Here is a 20,586-nt window from a genome sequence, read left to right as displayed (position 1 = left end):
CTTTACTTAGTAGCCGCGGACTACTCGGCCAAGGAAAGCCCCAATCATATGTATAAAATCCCAGAGTTGTCTCTATGTCAGTAACGCTTTGAAATGTTTCATCGAAAAGCTTCATTGAACGCTACAACATACATTTGAGAGCATTAAAGCAGTTTATTTATATGTGCGAACATTACAATTGCAAATGATAGAGCACTACAACATCTGTTTAACAGAGCATTCGAGATTATTCTGGAACATTGTTCTTCTCAATTCACGGAATGTTCCTGAACTTTTTCTTTTACAAAAGCGAAGTAAATATGAATAAGATGAATGTACTCCATATATTTATTGGAAGCTTAATGATATTATTTCCCACATAGATTTTTTCAAGGGAAGGTTCCAGAAATGTCTCAAATAATACACATATTTTTTTTATTCCTGCATAGCAGACAAATCATTGATTGAAAAAGAATGTAGTTATCATAATATTTGTTAAATCCCTGGGTTGTATGTATGTCAGTAACACTTAAGAATAATTCACCGAAATATTTGATTAAGCACTACGCCATATATTTTAGAGCACTACAACAGTTTATTAACATGTTAAATCACTCCAACTGTCATTTCGAAAGGCGACAATATATGAACGAACGCTATAAAAATATTCATCAGCATATTTTAGAACTTTAGGGAACCATTTTATTCGTAGAATATTCTGGAACTACAGAAATGTTTCAGAACAGAAGAAAGAATACAACAGCATTTAACGCTTTGATCTGTGGTACGAGCATTACAACAGCATTTGGAAAACAGTCTCAATAGAGTACAGTTTGAGCATAAGTTTAGGCGATTTTGCAGTCATATGTACTATGTGTGTGTGTCGATATCGAGTAAGTTTAACAAAATTATAACCATTACTCTTAGTTTCTTGACATCACATCTCCACTGAGACGGAGACTCCTTCTCAGCTTTGTATTCTAAGAGATTCTTCACTGGTGTATAAAACATACTTCTGTCCAAGCTGTCATTTTGCAGAAACTATCATTTGTTGAAATGTCAAACATAGTTTTTAGCTTCTAAAGTTCGTTGGAGCGTGGCTAGCCACGTTGGGTATACAAGTTTCTATATAAACTTCAAATGGCGTGTGCACAACCAAATTTCTTCCAAATTACTTCGAATTTTGGGAGAATAATTTATAAACAAAAATATATAAAAATATATAAAATAATAAAAATAATCAGTTGGCAAATTTTAATGAAGAAATGTCTCAGTTAATATCTGTTAAAGTGTTCATTCTCACAAAAATGAGAAGCAGCCGATATAATCAGCCTACGTATGTTATAACTAGTGGTTGTACAACATTTATCGGGCCACATCGTACAACGGCATCGGGACATAAGAAGAATCTTCAAACTTTTTCGTAGGTCAGGGACGGCCCGTGGGCCGTGCGTTGGTCAATCATAGACTAATAGAATCATACTAAAATTAAAGTTTTTTGCTTACTGTGATGAAACACATTTCCAAAAAATGAATCGGTTCATATAAAGTCGAGTTATAGAGTCTCAACGTTAATATTCATGGAAGTTTGACGGTATTTGATATTTTCTTTTTAGTTTTTGTTCTATGCTATTTGCTAATTACACTTCATTGTTTACCCTTCACTGTTTTATATTTGCCATTTGTCATTTGATGTTTGTTCTTTGTGTTGTACTCTTTGCTATTTGCTATCTGTTCTCTGCTTATTGCTATTGATGTTTACTTTTTGCATTTCGTTATTTGTTTTCAAATGTTATATTTCTTATATATGTTATGCTACGTTGTGCTCAACGGATATGAGTTCTAAGTGTAGGAAAGTCGAAAGTATAAATATCTTTCACCAATCGCCGATTGATCCCAGACAACTTTACTATAGTGCGGAGAAAAGTTCCATTTCTCATTATTGTGAAACTTTATTATACCCTACATCAATCGTTCTCCTATTTCTCACCGTACCGTACGACCGTTATTCCGTTTGGAAGAACCAATATAAAGACGGACGATCGCATGGATGTTCGTCATAACGTAATTGGCGCTCAGCGTGGCAAGTTTCGCACACGTGCTCGGTCATCCAGTTTGTTCGATTTGGACTTTCACCTCGGATTTTTATTGCGGTGAGACATTTTTGACAAGTGGATGTTGTGAACATCTTTGCGAGTGGTTTAAAAATGGAAGGAATTGAGAATGAAGCAGTTACTTTCATAATCACTTGAACTGGACTGATCGATAACACGATAAGGCTGCTAATGTCAATTATCTTTATAGGATTACATCGTAAGGCCACGACATGCATCGAGACAAGGACTTCAGCAAATACAAAACCGAAAACCCGCTCCGAAGCGCGTCCTTCATCTCGCAGCGAACCTTTTGGTGGCTGAAGGACATCTTTCGGGCCGGTCATCGCAAGGAGATCACCGAGAATAGCCTTTATGCGGCGCTTCCCGAGCATCGCAGTCAACGGTTGGCCGATCAGTTCGATCAGTTATGGGCCGAAGAACTGCAAAGGCCACAGCCCAAGTTGCTACGTGCATTATGGCGAGGCTATGGCAAAGCCACACTGCTCTGGGCAATTCTGTACTCATTGCTGGAAACGGCGAATCTTGTTTCGCGTCCGCTCTTTCTCGGCGGACTGATTTCGTACTTCTCGCCGAACCAGACTGATACGAGTGAACGGGAAGCGTACGGTTATGCGGCCGGCGTTATCATCTGTGCGCTGATACCGGTTATCACCTTCCATCCATACATCTTATTCATCTTCCAAATTGGTTTGAAACTACGCGTCGGGTGCTCTTGCCTTATCTACGACAAGGTGAGTAAACAAGTGCTGTTTACCTAACCCAGTAGCATCTATTGTCTCTGATAATCTACAAATTCCGGTTATTACAGAGTCTAAAGCTCACCAGGTCGACAACCGCCGGCGAGGGGTTGAACGGCATGATCTTGAACTTGCTCACCAATGACGTCAGCAAGTTCGAACCCGCCCTCGCCTTCATCTATAACCTGTGGAAGGGTCCCATGGAGTCTCTGCTGATCGGGTACCTCATCTACACGGAACTTGGCTTTGCGGGGTTATTGGGAATGGCCTTCCTGCTCAGTTTCCTTCCATTGCAGGCCTGGATCGGGAAAATGGCTGCAACCTTCCGAATGCGGGCCGCTAAGCGGACGGATGTTCGAGTTCGCTTCATGAACGAAATCATTCGGGGGATTCAGATCATCAAGATGTACACCTGGGAGGACTCCTTCGCCAAAATGGTTGGACAAGTTCGCCGGAAAGAAGTCAATGCGCTACGTGGAAGTGCCTTCGTGAGAGCTACGCTTATTTCATTCTTTGTAGTGTCACGAATCTCCGTGTTCCTTAGCTTGCTTTCGTTCATCCACACGGGAAACGTGATCACGGCTCGTAAAGTGTTTCTTGTGTCCAGTTATTACAGCATGCTGCACGATTCGATGGTTCATTACTATTCGCTGGCCATAACGTTCTGCTCGGAGGCGTTGATTTCCGTGAAGCGTATTCAGGAGTTCCTGTTGACGCCAGAGGAGAAGGCCAAGACTGCGCATGGAGCAGATGAGGAGAAACATCAGGAAGGTAAAGGAAGTGTGCTGATCGAAGATGAAGAGAAGAAGGCAAAGAACAATAGATTGGTGCCGAATGGAGTGATGAGCGAGGAAGAAGTGGAGAAGCTGTTACCGACAAAGCGAGTAGTGAGTTTGAACAGTGATAAGAAGGGTATAGTGATGGTAGATGTGAAGGCACGATGGGTTGTCAGTGAGAACGAATCAAACGTGGGAGTGACGTCAATTAGCACAACAGTAGAAAGTGGGCGATTATGTGTGGTGATAGGGTCGGTAGGTGCGGGAAAGACCTCGCTATTGCAAGTGATCTTAGGGGAGCTTGAGGAGGATCAAGGGATGCTGCAGATCAATGGGACGATTAGTTATGCAGCGCAAGAACCGTGGCTGTTCGAGAGTAGTGTTCGAAACAATATTCTATTCGTCGAGGAGTACGACGAGCAGCGATACTTAGAAGTAGTTCGCATATGTGCCTTGGAGCGAGACTTACAGTTGTTCCCGCACGGTGATCAGACAATAGTCGGCGAGCGAGGCATCAGCCTGAGTGGAGGACAGAAAGCCAGAGTGAATCTGGCTCGAGCGATCTACAAGAAGAGTGATATTTACCTTCTAGACGATCCGCTATCAGCGGTTGACACTCACGTAGGGAAACACATCTATGAAATGTGCATAAGGAAGTTCCTGGCGGATAAGGTGTGCGTCTTGGTGACGCACCAGTTGCAGTATCTGAATGACGTTCAGCACATAATATTGATGAGTGGAGGTCAAATTGACGCTCAAGGTCCATATAGGGAAATAAAGAGAACGATGATGGATTCGATTCTGGCACTGACTCCAGAGGAACCGCCAGAAAAAGAGAAATTCGACTTTCAAGAGTTCACTGGTCATATTGAGCCGACTAACCTGGATCAGGAGAAGCAGATTGAAGAGAAAGAATCTCAAGGCGAGGGTTCCGTTGATTTCTCGGTGTACAAAACTTACGTCAGCGCGATCAACAGCTACGGTTGGATATTCTTCATCTCCGCTCTAATAGTACTGGCACAAGTGTCCGTCAGCAGCGTGGACTACTTCCTAGCTAAGTGGGTTAACTGGGAAGAATCGCTGGGCAACATTACCCCGCAAGAGGGATCCTCTTTCAAAGAGAATCAAACCACCTACGATCTCGCTGTGGAACCCACTCAGATCAACAACACTCACCAACACGAACGACAGGAATACATCCTAACCTACACGATCCTGATTTCGATCTTCATCTACCTAGTCTTACAGCGAACGTTTTCGTTCTTCTACGCGGCTTTGAGGATCTCGAGGAACCTTCATGATCGCATGTTCCGTCGGCTGACGCGCGCCACAATGCGCTTCTTCAACAACAACTCTTCCGGCCGGATCCTGAACCGATTCTCCAAAGACATTGGTGCGATCGACACATCGCTGCCAATGTCATTACACGAATGTCTGGTGGTGAGTATTCAGTTCATAGCGTTCCCATGAAGTTATCAATCAATCCTCCCCTTTCAGATCTTCCTGGAGATAACCTCCGTCGTCGTGTTGGTTACGATCGTCAACTACTGGTTCCTGCTCCCGACCGTGGTGGTCGCAACGATCATGTACCTTCTTCGCTGCGTCTACCTGGATACATCGCGAGCTGTCAAACGGATTGAGTCGGTCAATCGATCACCGATCTACGCGCACCTCAATGCTACCCTTCAGGGGCTGTCCACGATCAGAGCCTTCGGTGCGCAAACCGCGTTGCGGCGTGAATTCAACCACCATCTGGACGTGAACACTTCGGCGTGGTTCATCTTTGCAACGACCACAAGGGCTTTCGCCCTATGGTTGGACTTCGTCTGCGTGATCTACATTGCGATGGTGACGCTGAGCTTTCTGGTGGCCGAACAGAACTTCCTGGGTGGCAGCGTTGGTCTGGCGATCACGCAGGCTCTCAGCCTGATCGGTATGTGCCAGTGGGGTATGCGACAGTCGGCCGAACTCGAGAATGAAATGGTTTCCGTGGAGAGGGTTAGTGAGTACATGAGTTTGCCTGTGGAGTCGTCCCAGGAAACGGCTCCCGATTGTCGTCCAAAGGGTAACTGGCCGAATCAAGGGATGATAGAATTCATCAATGTGAATCTTAGGTACTCGGAAGAAGAGGAGACTGTGCTAAAGGATTTGAATTTTTCGATTCTGGCAAAAGAGAAGATCGGAATTGTGGGTCGGACGGGTGCGGGAAAGTCCTCATTGATCCAGGCACTGTTTAGATTAGCTCCGTACGAAGGTGTGATCAGAATTGACGGCGTTGATATCCAGACGCTGGGATTGCGTGACTTGCGAAGTAAGATATCGATCATACCGCAGGATCCGGTACTGTTCTCCGGCACATTGAGGAGTAACTTGGATCCGTTTGAGAAGAGTGACGATGTGGATTTATGGAGTGCGCTGGATCAAGTACAGCTGAAGCAGGTCGTCGATTCTTTGGCCGGAGGACTCAATTGTAAGATTTCGGATGGCGGCAACAACTTAAGTATGGGTCAAAGGCAGTTGGTTTGTCTGGCTCGAGCGATTCTCCGAAATAACCGGATTTTGGTGCTGGATGAAGCCACCGCCAACGTGGATTCAGAGTGAGCTCTTCAATATGTCAAACGTCCTGAAGGGGTTTCAATGTAGTATTTATCGTTTTCAGAACCGACGATCTCATCCAGGCGACGATCCGCGAAAAGTTCGCCGACTGCACGGTGTTGACGATTGCTCATCGACTGCACACGATCATGGATAGCGATCGGGTAATGGTGATGGATGCTGGGCGTGTGGTGGAATTCGGCCATCCGTATGATCTATTGCGGGGTCTTGGCGACGGATATCTCCGTCGGTTGGTGGATCAAATGGGAGCGGAGAATGCGGCTATGCTAGGTCGCCTAGCCGAGGAAACAGAACACGAATGCAATGATCATCTATCAGAGATAAATGGTTGAGTACAATTACAGTAAACGCACGCTATGTCTAAGCCAGTAGGTTATGCAAATCGAATGTACCTCGGATTTTTTTCCGCTATAGTTCAGTAATTAGGTTATATTTTTATAATCGAAAGGTTTTAAAATATTCCATTGGTTGAATTTTGACTTTTTCCACTTTTTAGAGGGACCATCGAGATAAAGAGAGATCGAGACAAAGAACGCATTTTTAATGACTACTAGATTGAAAACCACTCCGTTACCAGGAAAATAATAAACAAGCAGACGTCACATCGTGCTCTCGAACTGTTTTGAATCAGTGAAATCGGGTCTAGTAACCTTTGATAATAGGAATATCGACATACGGAGAGAAAAACTGGAACGGAAATCAACCAAGTACACATCGAGATAGGGAGATATCGAGATATAGAGGATATCGAGATACGGAGAGTGAAAATGTATGCAGAATGAAGGGACCGAAGAAGTCATCGACATAGGGAGAGATATCGAGATATAGAACAGTGGACTGGAGAGTCGACTGTATATGCATTTTAGGACTATTTTTCAGATTCAATTTTACTGTAATGAGTAAAGTAACAAAATGTGTACAATTTAGATTGACAATGCAAACCAGAAAGTCGGGTCGCCATTTTATCAAGTTTTCCACAGTAATAAAAATGTGTTAAACGATTGAAAAACGTTTATATGTTCAATAAATGCGACTGGTTGCGGTGCAATAAACGTGGAAAAAACAGTGGGCGAATATTTAGCTAGTGCTGTGACAATCAAGTGGCCAATAATGTTCCTCTAGATCCCCAATTCCCTACCAAATTGTCGAAATGAAATACATATTTGATCAGATTTATAACAATAAAAGAATAAAAGTGTGTTTGTTTTTCTCAATGTCGTCTTTTGAGTCAGAATGTGGCTGAAACTATCGGAACTCAAAATAGCTGACTATTCGTGGCCTCATCTTCATTAGGAACGAAAGTGTAAGTGCTTTAAAGTTATTTACTCTAAGGGAAGATCCAAATATGACGTCCATTGTTTAACAGGATTTCTAGACCCCCTCCCCCCTTTGTCACGCTTTTTCCAAAACATAATACATGCACTGTCCTGTCGTAAACGAATCCGGAAATTTTCTTCTACTCACTCACTCGCAAACTGAACCTATCGTTACGAAATTATTCTCAAGACATCTTAAGACTGAAAGCGCAGAGTTGCGTTCAAAGTCGAGAGCCCGAGCCGAACCCGCGTTCGATCGAATATCGTTCTGTATTGCCACATTTCTATCTGTACCGAAGGCTCAAAAATCTTTTTTATCTGTACCAGAGATTCTAAAAATCTGTACCCAAAATCTGTACCACACCTAACATAAAATTTTCAAAGAAACCCTAAAAAAATACTTAATAATTTGGGAATTTAGCATAGTTTATATTGAAATAATTTCACTTATAATATAATTATTTTTAAGTTCTATGTAAACAGTATATCTCAATAATAGTTTTGTGAAAATAAGTTCCGAATTTCAAGCATCTCTTCAATTGTGTGTTACGAAAATCGCCAATTCCAAAAATCTGTACCAATCTGTACTTTTTCGTGTAAATCTGTAATCTGTACCGTACAGAATCTGTACCAAAAACTATCAGAAAATCTGTACCTTTCCAGATAAATCTGTACTTGTGGCAATAAAAAATCGTTTTTTGCTCTTAAGTGTTTTATTTTTTAGTTTTTTTTTTTTTAGTTTTATTGGGATTGTAGTAACCCGCGCGTAGATACGGACGTCAAAAATTTTCGCTAGCGTTTTTTTTCTGCTTATTTTGATAATTTAGTGAATTTCGGCCGATTGTGCTTCGGAAAGTAAATAGTGGACGAAAAATTTTCTTTGTTCGGAAGAGTTTATCGCGGATGAGCGGATGGACTGAAGTTTGGTGCTAACTTCCCTGAAGATTACGAAGGCTCGCGTTTACAGTTCCTTGGAGAGTTTGAATTTAGTATTGAAGCTAACGACCCAGACAACCAAAATGTACGTATAACGAAATCACCTGGAGGCTCTATATGTGCAAAATTTCACTTATAAGCTGTTGCGAAACGGCCTTCTACGTACAAAAGTGGAGGCGATATGCGTGCATATATTATGTGATGAATAATAACATATAATGCGAGTGTATAAATATTCTACCGAACTAACCTGCAATATTATGCGACTTAACTTATGATAACAAATGATGATTTGACAGCTGCTACGGATTGATCCGACTTACTTTGTACGTGTGTACGGGACGAAACAAAATGTACAAATGAACTCAGAAAAGAAGTGTTTTATGCGAGGAAACTCATCAATCTGACGAGTTTATCCACGGTGTTTAGCGAGTTTGATGTAATTAGTATGAATAAACGAGTTGTAACGTGAACTTTCATGCGATTTCTGGTTGTCTGGGGACAAAAGTGACTGAAATAATCAAGAAAGGTTCAGCTGCTGGTGCTGCAGTTTAAACTTCATCAGAAGGCTTCTAAAGCTGCACCAATGCCTTCATATTGTGGAAGCTACTTAAGGAACTTGGTGAGAGATTTTCAATTAAAACTTTATTTCTTATATTAATAATTGTTTTGCATATTTGCACATTTATTTTAATTTATAGTTTCAATTTCTGTATAACGGGAAAGGGGCAAAATGAATTTTCATCTCATTTCAGAGAGCGAGCAAAGGCGCTTAAACCAAGACTGTAAGGCCAGGACATGAGGAAGAAATGCCTATGTCCCAGCCCAGGAGAACAACAATGGAGTGTGCATTAACTTTCTTAGCAACGCCACTCCCAACGATTTTACCTATAACCCTGAATCGAAACTGTTAGTACGGTTGTCCCCGTTTCTTCCTTTCTGAATTGAAAATGTTTTAGCTATCAGTTTATTCATGCGTGAATAACCTGATCGTCATGATTTTTATCAATTATCTTCAACCCCAAAGTCTGCACAGTGGGCCTGGCCATTTTAATATTTGTATCATATCGTTGATATTCTGCAAATATTAATGCTGACAAGAAAATACCTGAATAAATTTAGGTATTTCCAGGATGCTTTTCAATATTGGCTGTGCAAGCGCTTAGATTAGATTAGATTAGATTAGATTAGATTAGATTAGATTAGATTAAGTGTTTTATTTTTTAGTTTTATTGGCCTACTATGTTCTACAAAGTTTTTATACTTATCATTTGCTACAACTTTGCTGAACATACCAATGTTGTATTTCTTATGGTTTTCATCTTATTTGAGTTTTTCATCTTAAAATTAGCTATTTTGTATATACAAGGCATCAGAAGATTCTGGGAAAATAATGCCACAGAATTCAATCAAACTGTAAATTTTGTACATGTATTTTATAGGCTTATGTTGACTTCCAACCCGGTGATTTTGCTTAGGAATAGATTAAATACAGGCAGAGGAAAAGATGATGAATTTCTTGCAGAAGCTCCCAAGTTAATCGAAAACAACTGAAAAACGATGTACTTTATATTTCTATATAAATACACGTGTTACCTTTGGTTTGATATGCTTAGGTAGCCATGACTTTTGTGAGTTGAACATGTATGAATATTCAATAAATATGGATTTATCTCATATCGTCTATTAGTAAAATCGATTTTAAACGAGATAGAAAAATATCATCTTCTCCAAATTTTGCACACAGGTACTTGAAAGACTGCAAAATCATTTGGTGGAAAGATATATTTTTTTGATGTGCTCATAGTTGAGATACAAGGCATACAAAATAGATAATTTTAAGATGAAAAGCTGAAATAACATGAAAACCATAAGAAATACAACTTCGGTACACTGAAATGAATTTTATTGTAAAAACTACTGAATCCATGGTAAAACTGACTACATTAATCTGTTAACTCTATCAAAACATAGTCAACATCACTACACAAGAAAATTTCTTCTGTTGATTTAACCAGAGTTGTAGTATTTTTGACTAGAAACTTTCTTGATTTGAGAAGTTTAGCATCATACTTTTGATTACACTGTGTTGTACGGTGGGTGTCACGGATTGAAATACAATGCTTTGTAGTGGATGCTACTATGGACATAGTCAAATTTACTGCACTGCTCAGTGATTTTCACCAGATTATAGTAAACTTAACAGATTTTTGTAGTCGGTTGAAAATCGTTGGTGCAATTCTTAATTCTACCATGGATTCGGTAGATTATGCAACAAAATTTGTTTGCGTGTATGTTCAGCAAAGTTGTAGCAAATGATAAGTATAAAAACTTTGTAGAACATAGTAGGCCAATAAAACTTAAAAATAAAACGCTTAAGAGCAAAAAACGATTTTATATTAAAAACACTTAATTATCTCGGCTCTGAAGCAAAACCGAGAAAAAGTTTGTTCGGCAAAGTTGTTTCTATGATCATTTGCTACAGCTTTGCTGAACATACTAACTTACGATTCGTTAAAATAAAAAAGTTGGCGTATGCGTCACTCTTGCGATCACCGTAAAAAAATTTTGTTCCATACATTTTCTAGTACTGAAAATTCTGAACATATTCTCAGAATAAACTATGGCTCTAAAATCAATAAATCTTGACGAAAACCTCATGTCCGCCTAAATTAGCTTCCTGGACCAGTGTGCACTGGTTCTATCTTTCTTTCTGCTTCGTAATTCATTCTATCTCTTTTATGTACCGTCCTGATGCAACGATACAAAAGATCATCCATACGCACACATACACACACTTTCATTGCTCCGGCTTCAACGCGAAACGTCAAAATAAAGGGCTAAACTCGCCACTGCTGGAATACACACGCTCAACACATTTCACTCATCTTATTAAATTATCAATTCCACTTTCATAGAGCCCCCCCCCTCCCCCTAACGATTGACGTCATATTTGGATGACCCCTAATAGAAAATATTCTACAAGGAGATCTCGTTACTGAGTAAAGCCTGATTTGCTACTGACAAGTAATTTCTCGGCCTATCTTGATGCATGGGTAATTTCTGCAAGGAATCGATCAAGAATGCGCTTTTTTCTGATCGCAGTACGCAGTTGAAAAGAACTGTCAGTTCAAATGGGAGTCGCTGTAGAAAATTTCTGCAAGGAATCGGCGAGAAATTTCTTTAGCGATTCCTTTTCAGTAGCAAATCAGGCTTAACGGTTAAATTGATGACCCGGAAGAGAGAAATCATGCTGAAATAGTAATTAGGTGTTAAGCGTTCCTGTTTTGTTTTAATTCTACGATTCAGCTCGAGAGCGGCGTGGGTTCTGAAATCAATACACGACATGACGTAAAATTAAATATTTTCAGATTTTACGTCATGCCGTGTATTTTTTTTTGGCTTGTGGGTTTCGTGTAAATTTAAAAACTGATTTCATTTTATGTACAACGGCTCGCTTCATTTTTGTACATCTGTTTAGATTGAAATTTACCTGATATTTTTGAAGAGTGTACCGTAAAACGGGGTATCTTTGATAATGCGGGTAACTTTGATAGTGCCTAACCCACCACATACTAAACGAAATATCATAATTTCTGTTAATCAGTTAAGCAAAACGAATGCAAAATTAAAGAATATTAGTATGACACTTCATGTTAGAGCGGTTTTCATTTGAATCAAGAACATTTGAGGCTTTTTATACGAATATTAAAAATTGACACAATATTAGCATTTTCGAAACGCTTACAAACAATCTGTTCTACGATCACTATTTGATGTAGTTTTGAATAGTTGGCCACTTATCTTTGACAGCCTGGTTATCATAGAACTTGAATAGGTCTCAAATCCCTTAGCGAATAGCATTTTCACAAACTGGAACTATTTTTGTAATCTAAGTCAGAAATTTCCATATAACGTTAAACGCCTAGAGGTATGCAATGCCCTACAAATGTTCGTTATTCATTCAATTTTGTTCGACTCATACTCCATTATCAAAGTTACCCCAAAACTGAAAACCAACTTTCGATTATATGAAAAATTATATTTCCATTCAAAATAAATCTTTTGGCAATCTATCGACTGCAATCGATAGCTAGGATGCCAGTACTTGTTTTAAAAATATAAATTATAATTCTTTGAAACAGCACGCATAAATATCCAAGTTTTCTTCGAAAAAACTATCAAAGTTACCCCGTTTTACGGTACATATAAACTTCAAATATGTGCACAATCAAATTTAATCCGAATCATTTCAAACTTTGTGAGGACAGCCAAAATTTCAAAATTTGCATCACTCTAATGTACATTTATATCACGACTTCAATACTTTCTTTTTTGTTCAAACGGGTATTATATGCTATGTGGAACAATCATTAAATGAATTCAACATTAATCTAGAAAAAAATATTTGGTGTAAATCTTTTAAAATATCAATTAGCCGATGCTGATTTATGAAACATTGAACGAGAAATCTGGTTAATTCTTTGTGGAACATTTATAATCAAAAATTTTGGATAGGAAAATGAAATTTGAAAATTAAAATATAAGAAATCGAGAAACTTCAATTGGAAATTTAAATTGTATTTGAAAATGGGAAATTGCGAATCGGGAAAAGGATATCGAAAATTAAAAATTATGTATCAGAAACTAGAAATAGAAAACTGGAAATCGCAAATTGGAAATTTCAGAAATCAGAAATCAAACATACCCTTTTAAGAAATTTCTCACTACACTGCTGCCGATCACAATTGAGGAACACACGCGGCGCTAGATAACAGCGAAGCAACTTCATAAATCATCACCAGACTGTTCCGGATTTTCATTCTCAACCATTTCACCATTGTCGCATACCCATCACACATTTCACAACTGGTTGAAACCGTTGAAATATGGAATAGGATGGTGAAAATATCTTATCATATTTCCCAATATCTTATCATATTTTGTCAACACACCCACGATGTCAAATCTGATATTTTTATGAACTTCCTCTACCCCTTTCTTCCAGGGCCCGCTGGCGTGAGAACCGGACCATCTTCAACACCCCGAACCCCCGGCTGATGAACGTGTCGCTCCTGCGGGACAACAAGCTGCTGCACGGCCAGGAACGGCGCGGTTCCCGCATGTCCGTAAGGCTGCCCTCGCGCCAACCGAGCATGGCTTCGCTCCGTCCGCATTCGCCGAATGCGTCGATAGGTAAGCTAGGTCTGTATGCGGGGAACCGATTTCCATTCCCATTTCTACTACACTACTATGTTGATGTTGAATACACCTTCTACGTACAGCTCCTACTAGAGGAGTTTGTGATAGGATCTAGCTGTGTTGTGTTCGACGTTGTCACCGTTTGTACGTGCACTCTTCGTTTGATTAGATTTGATGCGTTTTTCTATCGATATTTACCAAGGATTGTGACTATACCAGCTATCTTCTGTAGTACTATGTGCGTATATAAGCTATCATACTTCACTGTGGACAACAATACTATCGAAAGTTTCTATGTACTATGCTCCTAGACGTTCCCCTGTCAGTTATCACAACTATCCCATAACTAGCTCTTCTTCATCCTTAAAAGTATTTATGATCATTAACCTCAACTTAAAATTGGTAACCACGCTGTTTCTGAACACGCAGATTATGCAAATCGAATGTACCTCGGTTTTTCCCGCTAGAGATCAGTATTTGGTCTATTATTTTATAATCAGAAGGTTTTAAAATATTCTATCGATGATCTTTTTCCATACATTTTGTATGGGCTGAAGTTCGTAGGAAAACTGGATTTTGATGGGCTGTAGTATGAAAAATAGCCAAAAAGTGGGAAAAATCAATATTTCATCGATAAAATATTTTAAAACCTTCTGATTATGAAATTATAGACCAAATACTGATCTCAAACGGGAAAAAATCCGCGTGTAATGTTTAGCTTCATAAGTACACAAATTAATTTCGGCTCCGTAAAGCGTTACACGCGTTTGAGCCTCAAATTGATGGACTAGGAAAAAGTACCTAAGTTATTTTGTTTTTCTTTTGTATTGTTCCAAAACCATTAGATGGAATTCGATAACGCTTTGACGCGATTAAAACAGTTGTCCGGTTTTGGTTCCCAGCAATCCTTCTATGGTGCTGTCCCATTAATCCTAGGGTGCTATCCTATCAATCATTCTAGGGTGCTATCCCAGCAATCCTTCTAGAGAGCTGTTCCATCCTTACAGAATGCCGTCCCAGAAATCCTTACAGGATGCTGCCTCAGCAATCCCTACAGGGTGTCCGCAAATTATCCGTACAAACTTTGAAGACATGGCTCTATACAATCAAGCATAATAAATTCAATATTCGTACATGGTTTTAACCATTGGCGTAAATACGGGGAGGCTAGGGGGGTCTAAGCCCCCCCTAGAAAATTATACCTCTTATGCTAAGGTCGCATCTTACTTAGGGATTTTATTTTATCGAATGGGTCAACCATTGGCTTATTATATTCTTAGGAAGTAAGTTTGACACATTTACGATTTCAACTACAGTGGGATTCCGTTTTTGAGCATTGAGCATGATTGGCCGCCCGTGGATGCACTCCAGTATCGCCAGATCAGCTGCACTTACACAAGGAACCAACCGAATGACTGCTTGGGACTAACAGGCATCCTCAGTGTATAAGTGCTGGTGATCTTCTATTTTTAGGCAACAATGGCACCTGCCACGTCAGAATGCAGACCAATGAGGGGAAGGGGGAGGAATTGACGATGCATTGAACTGACTCCCACGTAGACCGTATATTCCACTGCATCCACGTCAGTTCATGCGGGAGTGTATGGATTGGGGGAAAGGCATGGCAGAGAGGTTTGCTTTTGTGGTTAGCAGACTGCCTATGTATCAGGCGTAAGAAAGGCGTGCGCGTGGAAGTAGGAAGCGTTAGGGAAACGGTTTCTTGTCCGTCTCTGGTTCTAGCGTTTGCTATGAACGAATAGTTTGAGTGTGATATATTTAGAATGGAAGATAGAAGCAAGTGAGAGATATACAACTACAAAGTACGAGGAAAGGGACGGGCCTGGGATTGAACCCATGACCTTCTGCATATGAAGCAGAAGCGGTAGCCATCAGACCACCAACCCCGTCTTCAACTACAGTGGGATTCCGTTTTTGGCAACAAAGTTGAAATTTTCAGTTGCCAAAAACGGAACCGTGCCAAAATCGGAACCCATATTTCAAATTTTATTTTTCAACTATTGGTTTTGAAAACATCATTACAATGTTAATATATCATTTTTATAGAATCATAAGGCGTTGAGACTTCGAAAAGGTTCACTTCGAAGCTTTTTTCCGAAGGGTTATACAGTGCTATGAATCTATAGCCCCGTAATGTTAAATCTGGCAAACGTTTTTCCGGTGACGTTTTTACGCCTCAACGTGTTCAATTATTTTTTAGAAGCTTTAAGTATAATTTTTGTATAAGAGGGCCTTGTAAAACCAATAATCGCGTAAGTGACCTTTATTCAAGAACTGGACATTTTCTTAAAACTATGAGAGAAAATGATTTTTTTTTTGTTTTCTTATAAAGACGTATTTATAAATCAAAAGCGCTGGGTATTGCAAAGCGGTATTAGCTCTTTTTCTAATTGTATGAACATTTAAAATAGTTTAACTTTTGGAATTTGACGTAAAATTTGAAAAATTCGGGCGGTTTAGAATTGCTTCTTCAATTTATGCTTCTGATAAAGTAAAGCATTTTATAATGAATGGTTGACTGCAATCAAAAGGGCATATAGAAACATGAGATGATGCATAAACGTGACTTGTAATTTTGTAGAATTTATTTTTTGCTTGAAATAATTTTAAATTGACACCTACCTTATGAAATCAACTGAAATTTACAGGATCCTGTTATGAAACCTCAAGAACCTTATAGGAATCTTCAGGTTCTCATAAGGGATCTACAGAAAAAACGCTTGAGCTCTAAAGCATCTTGCCAAGCATCCGTAGGATCTCGCATAGAGTTCTCAGGATCTTGCTAAGGATGTTGCTGAAAATTATAAAGTCTCCGATGAAAAAAACATTTGAAGTTTATTATAATTAGGCTACCACTAGCGCACCTCAAATTGCTCTGGGAACCTTTTCAACTCCCCAAGCTTTTGACATAAATTTTAAAAATACAACTAGAAATTTACATTATCGTACTTAAAATTTACAGGACGCCCTAGAGTTTATTAAGAATTGCCAGACTTTGGATAAATTCTTGGATCCCTCAAGAAGCTTGGAGTCCACTTGGAATCTTCAGATATCCTCATGATTTCCATAAAATTTCTGAAAAGTCCCACAAGAACCAAGAATTCCTTAAGGATTCTCTAGGGTACAGTTAGGAAACTCAAAGACTCAGCTTGTAAGAACATTTCTTATCCTTGATTAACAATCTTGTACAGAATTCTGGATCGTCTCTTAACAAATCTAGCGCCTTACATAGCCTATAGAAAAGAGGGAACGTAGCTTTAAATAGTTGACGCAGAAAGATCAATATACACACCAATACCAGTAGTTATCGCACGCTTCAATCATTGGTGTAGCTAGGATTTTTTTCTGGAGGGGGCTTAGGGGGGGGCTAGCATATACCTGTTTCACAGATGTATTATTATTATTATCTCTATTAGGGAGATTTTCAGCCCACGGCTGGTTCATCTCCAATTTACAGATGTAATGTCGGTAGCAATAATCACGATTTTAACAAATTTCGTATTTTTAACAGATTTGTATTGATTTTAATAATTTGTGATTGTTTCTCATTTCGCGGCACATCAGTTTCATTTGTATATTTAAATATACAAATTCATTCTTTTTGTAATCCTTCAAGAATTCTAGCGAAAAAATCGCAAGGAATGTCTTTTGTGATTCTTCCACGATTTTTTCAAGTATTCAATCATGTTTTTGAAGAGATTCCTCTTAGAAATCCTACGGAAATTTCTTTATGAATTATTTTCGTAATTTTCAGAGCTCTTTTACCAGTTTTCACGAAGTTCGTCCTGGGCTTTCCACACAACATCATTCCCAGACTTTCTGATCTCACCAGAAAAATTCTCGAAGAATCTGTATCGAATTGCATTAACAATCTCTTGAAGAATTCGGCAAGAAAATGCAATAGAAATTCTTTTAATAATTTCTCCTGGAAGGTCCTCTACGTACTTATTATATATAAACTGTTAGATTTAAGTGTCCTTCAGTTGCTGATTAATTATTTGTTTAGGATTTTAATCAATTACTGAGTATTTCTCAAAAAAAAAATAGACGGAAAAATCACCAAAAATGTCTTCAAGATCACCAAGCAAGGATTCATTCCACGAATTCCTCAGAACAGTGCTTTTGAAGCTCTACAGTTCTGTTTGAAAAAATCACAACAAAAATTATTCAGAATTCCCGCAAAAAATCTTCTGGGTGTTACTCTAAATATTTTTCGTAATATTCCACAAAAATGTCATAAGCTATTTAAAAAAATTCAATTGGGAAATTGTTATTCTCATGATTTCTCAAAGTAGTTCTTCGCATATCTATCTGGAAGAAAGAACTGTTAATTGAGTCTCTGAAGAAGGTTTCAAATAATAGAAATATTGGACAAAATAAAATAACAGTTTTTTTCAATTTTATCAAGACTGAAAAGCCAATCTATCCTCAACGCAGATCTACCTGCATTTTTATATTTCTCTAAAATCAAGGAGTAACATTCCCCATTCCTTCAAAACTTCCTCGGCATTTTTGTTTTATATTTTTTGCTTTGAACTAAGAAATGTTTAAAAAACTCTTACATTTTTATAAAGTTCCTAGCGGAAACCGTTACAGAATTAAATTATTGTTTGCCTAAGATTCTCCCGAACAAAATACCAGAGATTCATTTAAAAATTTTCCAGATTTTTTTTTCTTTAAACCGCACTTACGAAATTCCCAAAAAAAATCCTCTAAAAATTCTAAATAGAATTTTTTTAAAGAAATTTTTCATCGATTCACTAAGATTTTGCAATTCCATTAAGTATAAATTTAGGTTCTACAAATAATTCCATTTTTTATTGGTAATCTTATGATTCTTTCATAAATAACATTTTAATAATTATCCACTCTCCATATTTTGGTTCAAAAACTACTCCCTGAATATCTAAATACTTTTAGGAATTGCTTAACAAATTCCTTTACGAATCACATCATATCAGATTCCTAGAGAAACACATACAAAAAAGGTTTGAAAGAACTTTGTAGGTAATTTTTGATCATTGCAGCTGACATTTGATTCGGAAAAATTTACTACATTCCTGTCGTAAAATTCATAATCGTATTCTATAATAAAAAATATAGGTGTTAAAACGCATGGAAGTTTTATTGAGAGTAAAATAAAATCAAAATCTTAGATAATATTTTGTATGAACTCCGAAGTGTCATGATTCTGTATTGTAAACATATTGATGTAGGAAAATCCATTTTTTCCAACCTTTAGAAATATCAAACAAACTAACTTGAATAGTCTATTATCGAATATGTTGTAGTACAGTAGAAGTTTAACGCGAAAATATTGCCGGTGTTTTTTTTTAATATGTATTGTGCATTACTTCGAAAACTTGTTGAGGAACTCCTGATGAAGTTTCAGAAATCAGGAACCATACGTTTAAGAATTCTCAAATTTTTCGAAACTCCTACAATTTACCTTTTTTAAGATTCCATGAGAATCATCTTTAGAAATTATCCTTGAAATCTTTCCTTCCTTGACTTCTGGTTTTCAGGAATTCTGACAGAAGCCTCTAGAAATTTCGGCCTCGTATCGCACAAAAATATAGGAATTTAGAATCATACAATAATTGGTAAAATTATTTCTAATGAAGTGTTTTAGGAAAGATCAATAAAAATTTCTTTATGAATATCTTAAAATATCCTTTCCCCCTTCCCAGTTATTTTGCTACATGTTTCTCTACAAATTCCTTTTCCGCTGTGCTAACTTTGGGAGCAAAAGTTTTCCTGGGGTATTTCAACAAATTTCTTTTGAAGATTCGAAGGCAAGAGATGTTTCAAAAACAGTTTTCTTTACAATTCATGAATCAACCGGGGATTTGAAGCAAAATTTCTAAAAAAAAAAACAAAGAAGAATTTGACACAACTTGTGATGTATTTTGGGAACATTTCTTTAATTTCTTTATTTGTAATACATTTTTTGGGAAAAATATTGAAAGAATTTCACAGAAGAATTTCTAGTAGAACTTTCAGTGAAATATTCCGGCATTAGATTTGACAGAAGTAACATTTTTTTTGGCAAATCTGGGAACGTATTCCGAAATCAACTTGATAATAAAAAGTCGACATAGAAGGAATGAATGTCCACCAGGAGGAATTCGCTTTGAAGGTATGAACAAGTCCCACAATATTATTTGACTGATTTCCATGAGATTTGCAAAAGCTCAGAAGTCACTCTTCAATATTCCTTAAGGAATTTGATAACACTAAAATTCTATGAATAATATCGAAAAGTTATTTGAAAAAAAGATTGTTACAAATCTGTTGGAAATTAATCAAATTATTTATGAAATAATATGTTTTCTTGAAATAATATAGTTTAAGCAATAAATGTAGAGACCTTCCTTAGCCGAGTGGTTAGAGCCCGCGGCTTCAAAGCAAAGCCATGCTGAAGTTGCCTGTGTTCGATACCCGGTCGGTCCAGGATCAGGTCCTGGGCACAGAGTATAATCGTTTCTGCCACACGATACACGAATGCGAAAATGGCAACTATGGCAAAGAAAGCTCTCAGCTAATAACTGTGTAAGTGCTCATAAGAACACTAAGCTGAGAAGCAGGGTCTGTCCCAGTAAGGACGTTAATGCCAAGTAAAAGAATAAGCGAAAAATTTATTCATGCGAATACTTAAAACATTGAATCAAAATAAAAGCTAGAATTCATTGCTGGAATAACACTATGGCCGATTTTGTTACATTGTTTTTAGCCATTAATCTGATGAAATGTTGCCCATGCCGAAATTCCTTGAAAGTTAAACCTTAATTTTCGTAGTAGTATTTTTAGTAATGTTGTGACAAAATTTGCGTCTGTTTTATCAATTATTTACATCATACAACATGATGGTAATGTATGGATTTTTTTT

The 20,586-nt window shown here is 38.0% G+C and overlaps 2 protein-coding genes across 4 annotated transcripts in view; both read left to right on the top strand.

The window, feature by feature from the left end:
• LOC5575947 overlaps nucleotides 1–20,586 on the top strand; it is a 547,305-nt gene that overhangs the window by 511,595 nt on the left and 15,124 nt on the right. For 2 of the 3 annotated variants that reach the window (XM_021838036.1, XM_021838035.1), the window contains exon 8: nucleotides 13,486–13,673. In XM_021838036.1, coding sequence (XP_021693728.1) covers nucleotides 13,486–13,673 — 188 coding nt within the window. Of the gene's footprint in view, nucleotides 1–13,485; nucleotides 13,683–20,586 lie in introns of all 3 variants that reach the window. The other variant, XM_021838034.1, reaches the window with a different exon arrangement.
• LOC5575949 (probable multidrug resistance-associated protein lethal(2)03659) lies at nucleotides 2,024–7,423 on the top strand. Its single transcript, XM_021838031.1, has 6 exons — nucleotides 2,024–2,132; nucleotides 2,284–2,827; nucleotides 2,905–5,049; nucleotides 5,107–6,206; nucleotides 6,269–6,552; nucleotides 6,722–7,423. The coding sequence occupies exons 2-6, from the start codon at nucleotides 2,306–2,308 to the stop codon at nucleotides 6,736–6,738; spliced, it is 4,068 nt and encodes a 1,355-aa protein (XP_021693723.1). The 5' UTR covers nucleotides 2,024–2,132; nucleotides 2,284–2,305; the 3' UTR covers nucleotides 6,739–7,423.

The sequence above is a fragment of the Aedes aegypti genome, chromosome 1 (genome assembly GCF_002204515.2).
Source record: "Aedes aegypti strain LVP_AGWG chromosome 1, AaegL5.0 Primary Assembly, whole genome shotgun sequence".
NCBI lineage: Eukaryota > Metazoa > Arthropoda > Insecta > Diptera > Culicidae > Aedes > Aedes aegypti.
The sequence above is the reverse complement of the archived record's forward strand: the minus strand, read 5'-3'. Positions and strand labels throughout refer to the sequence as shown.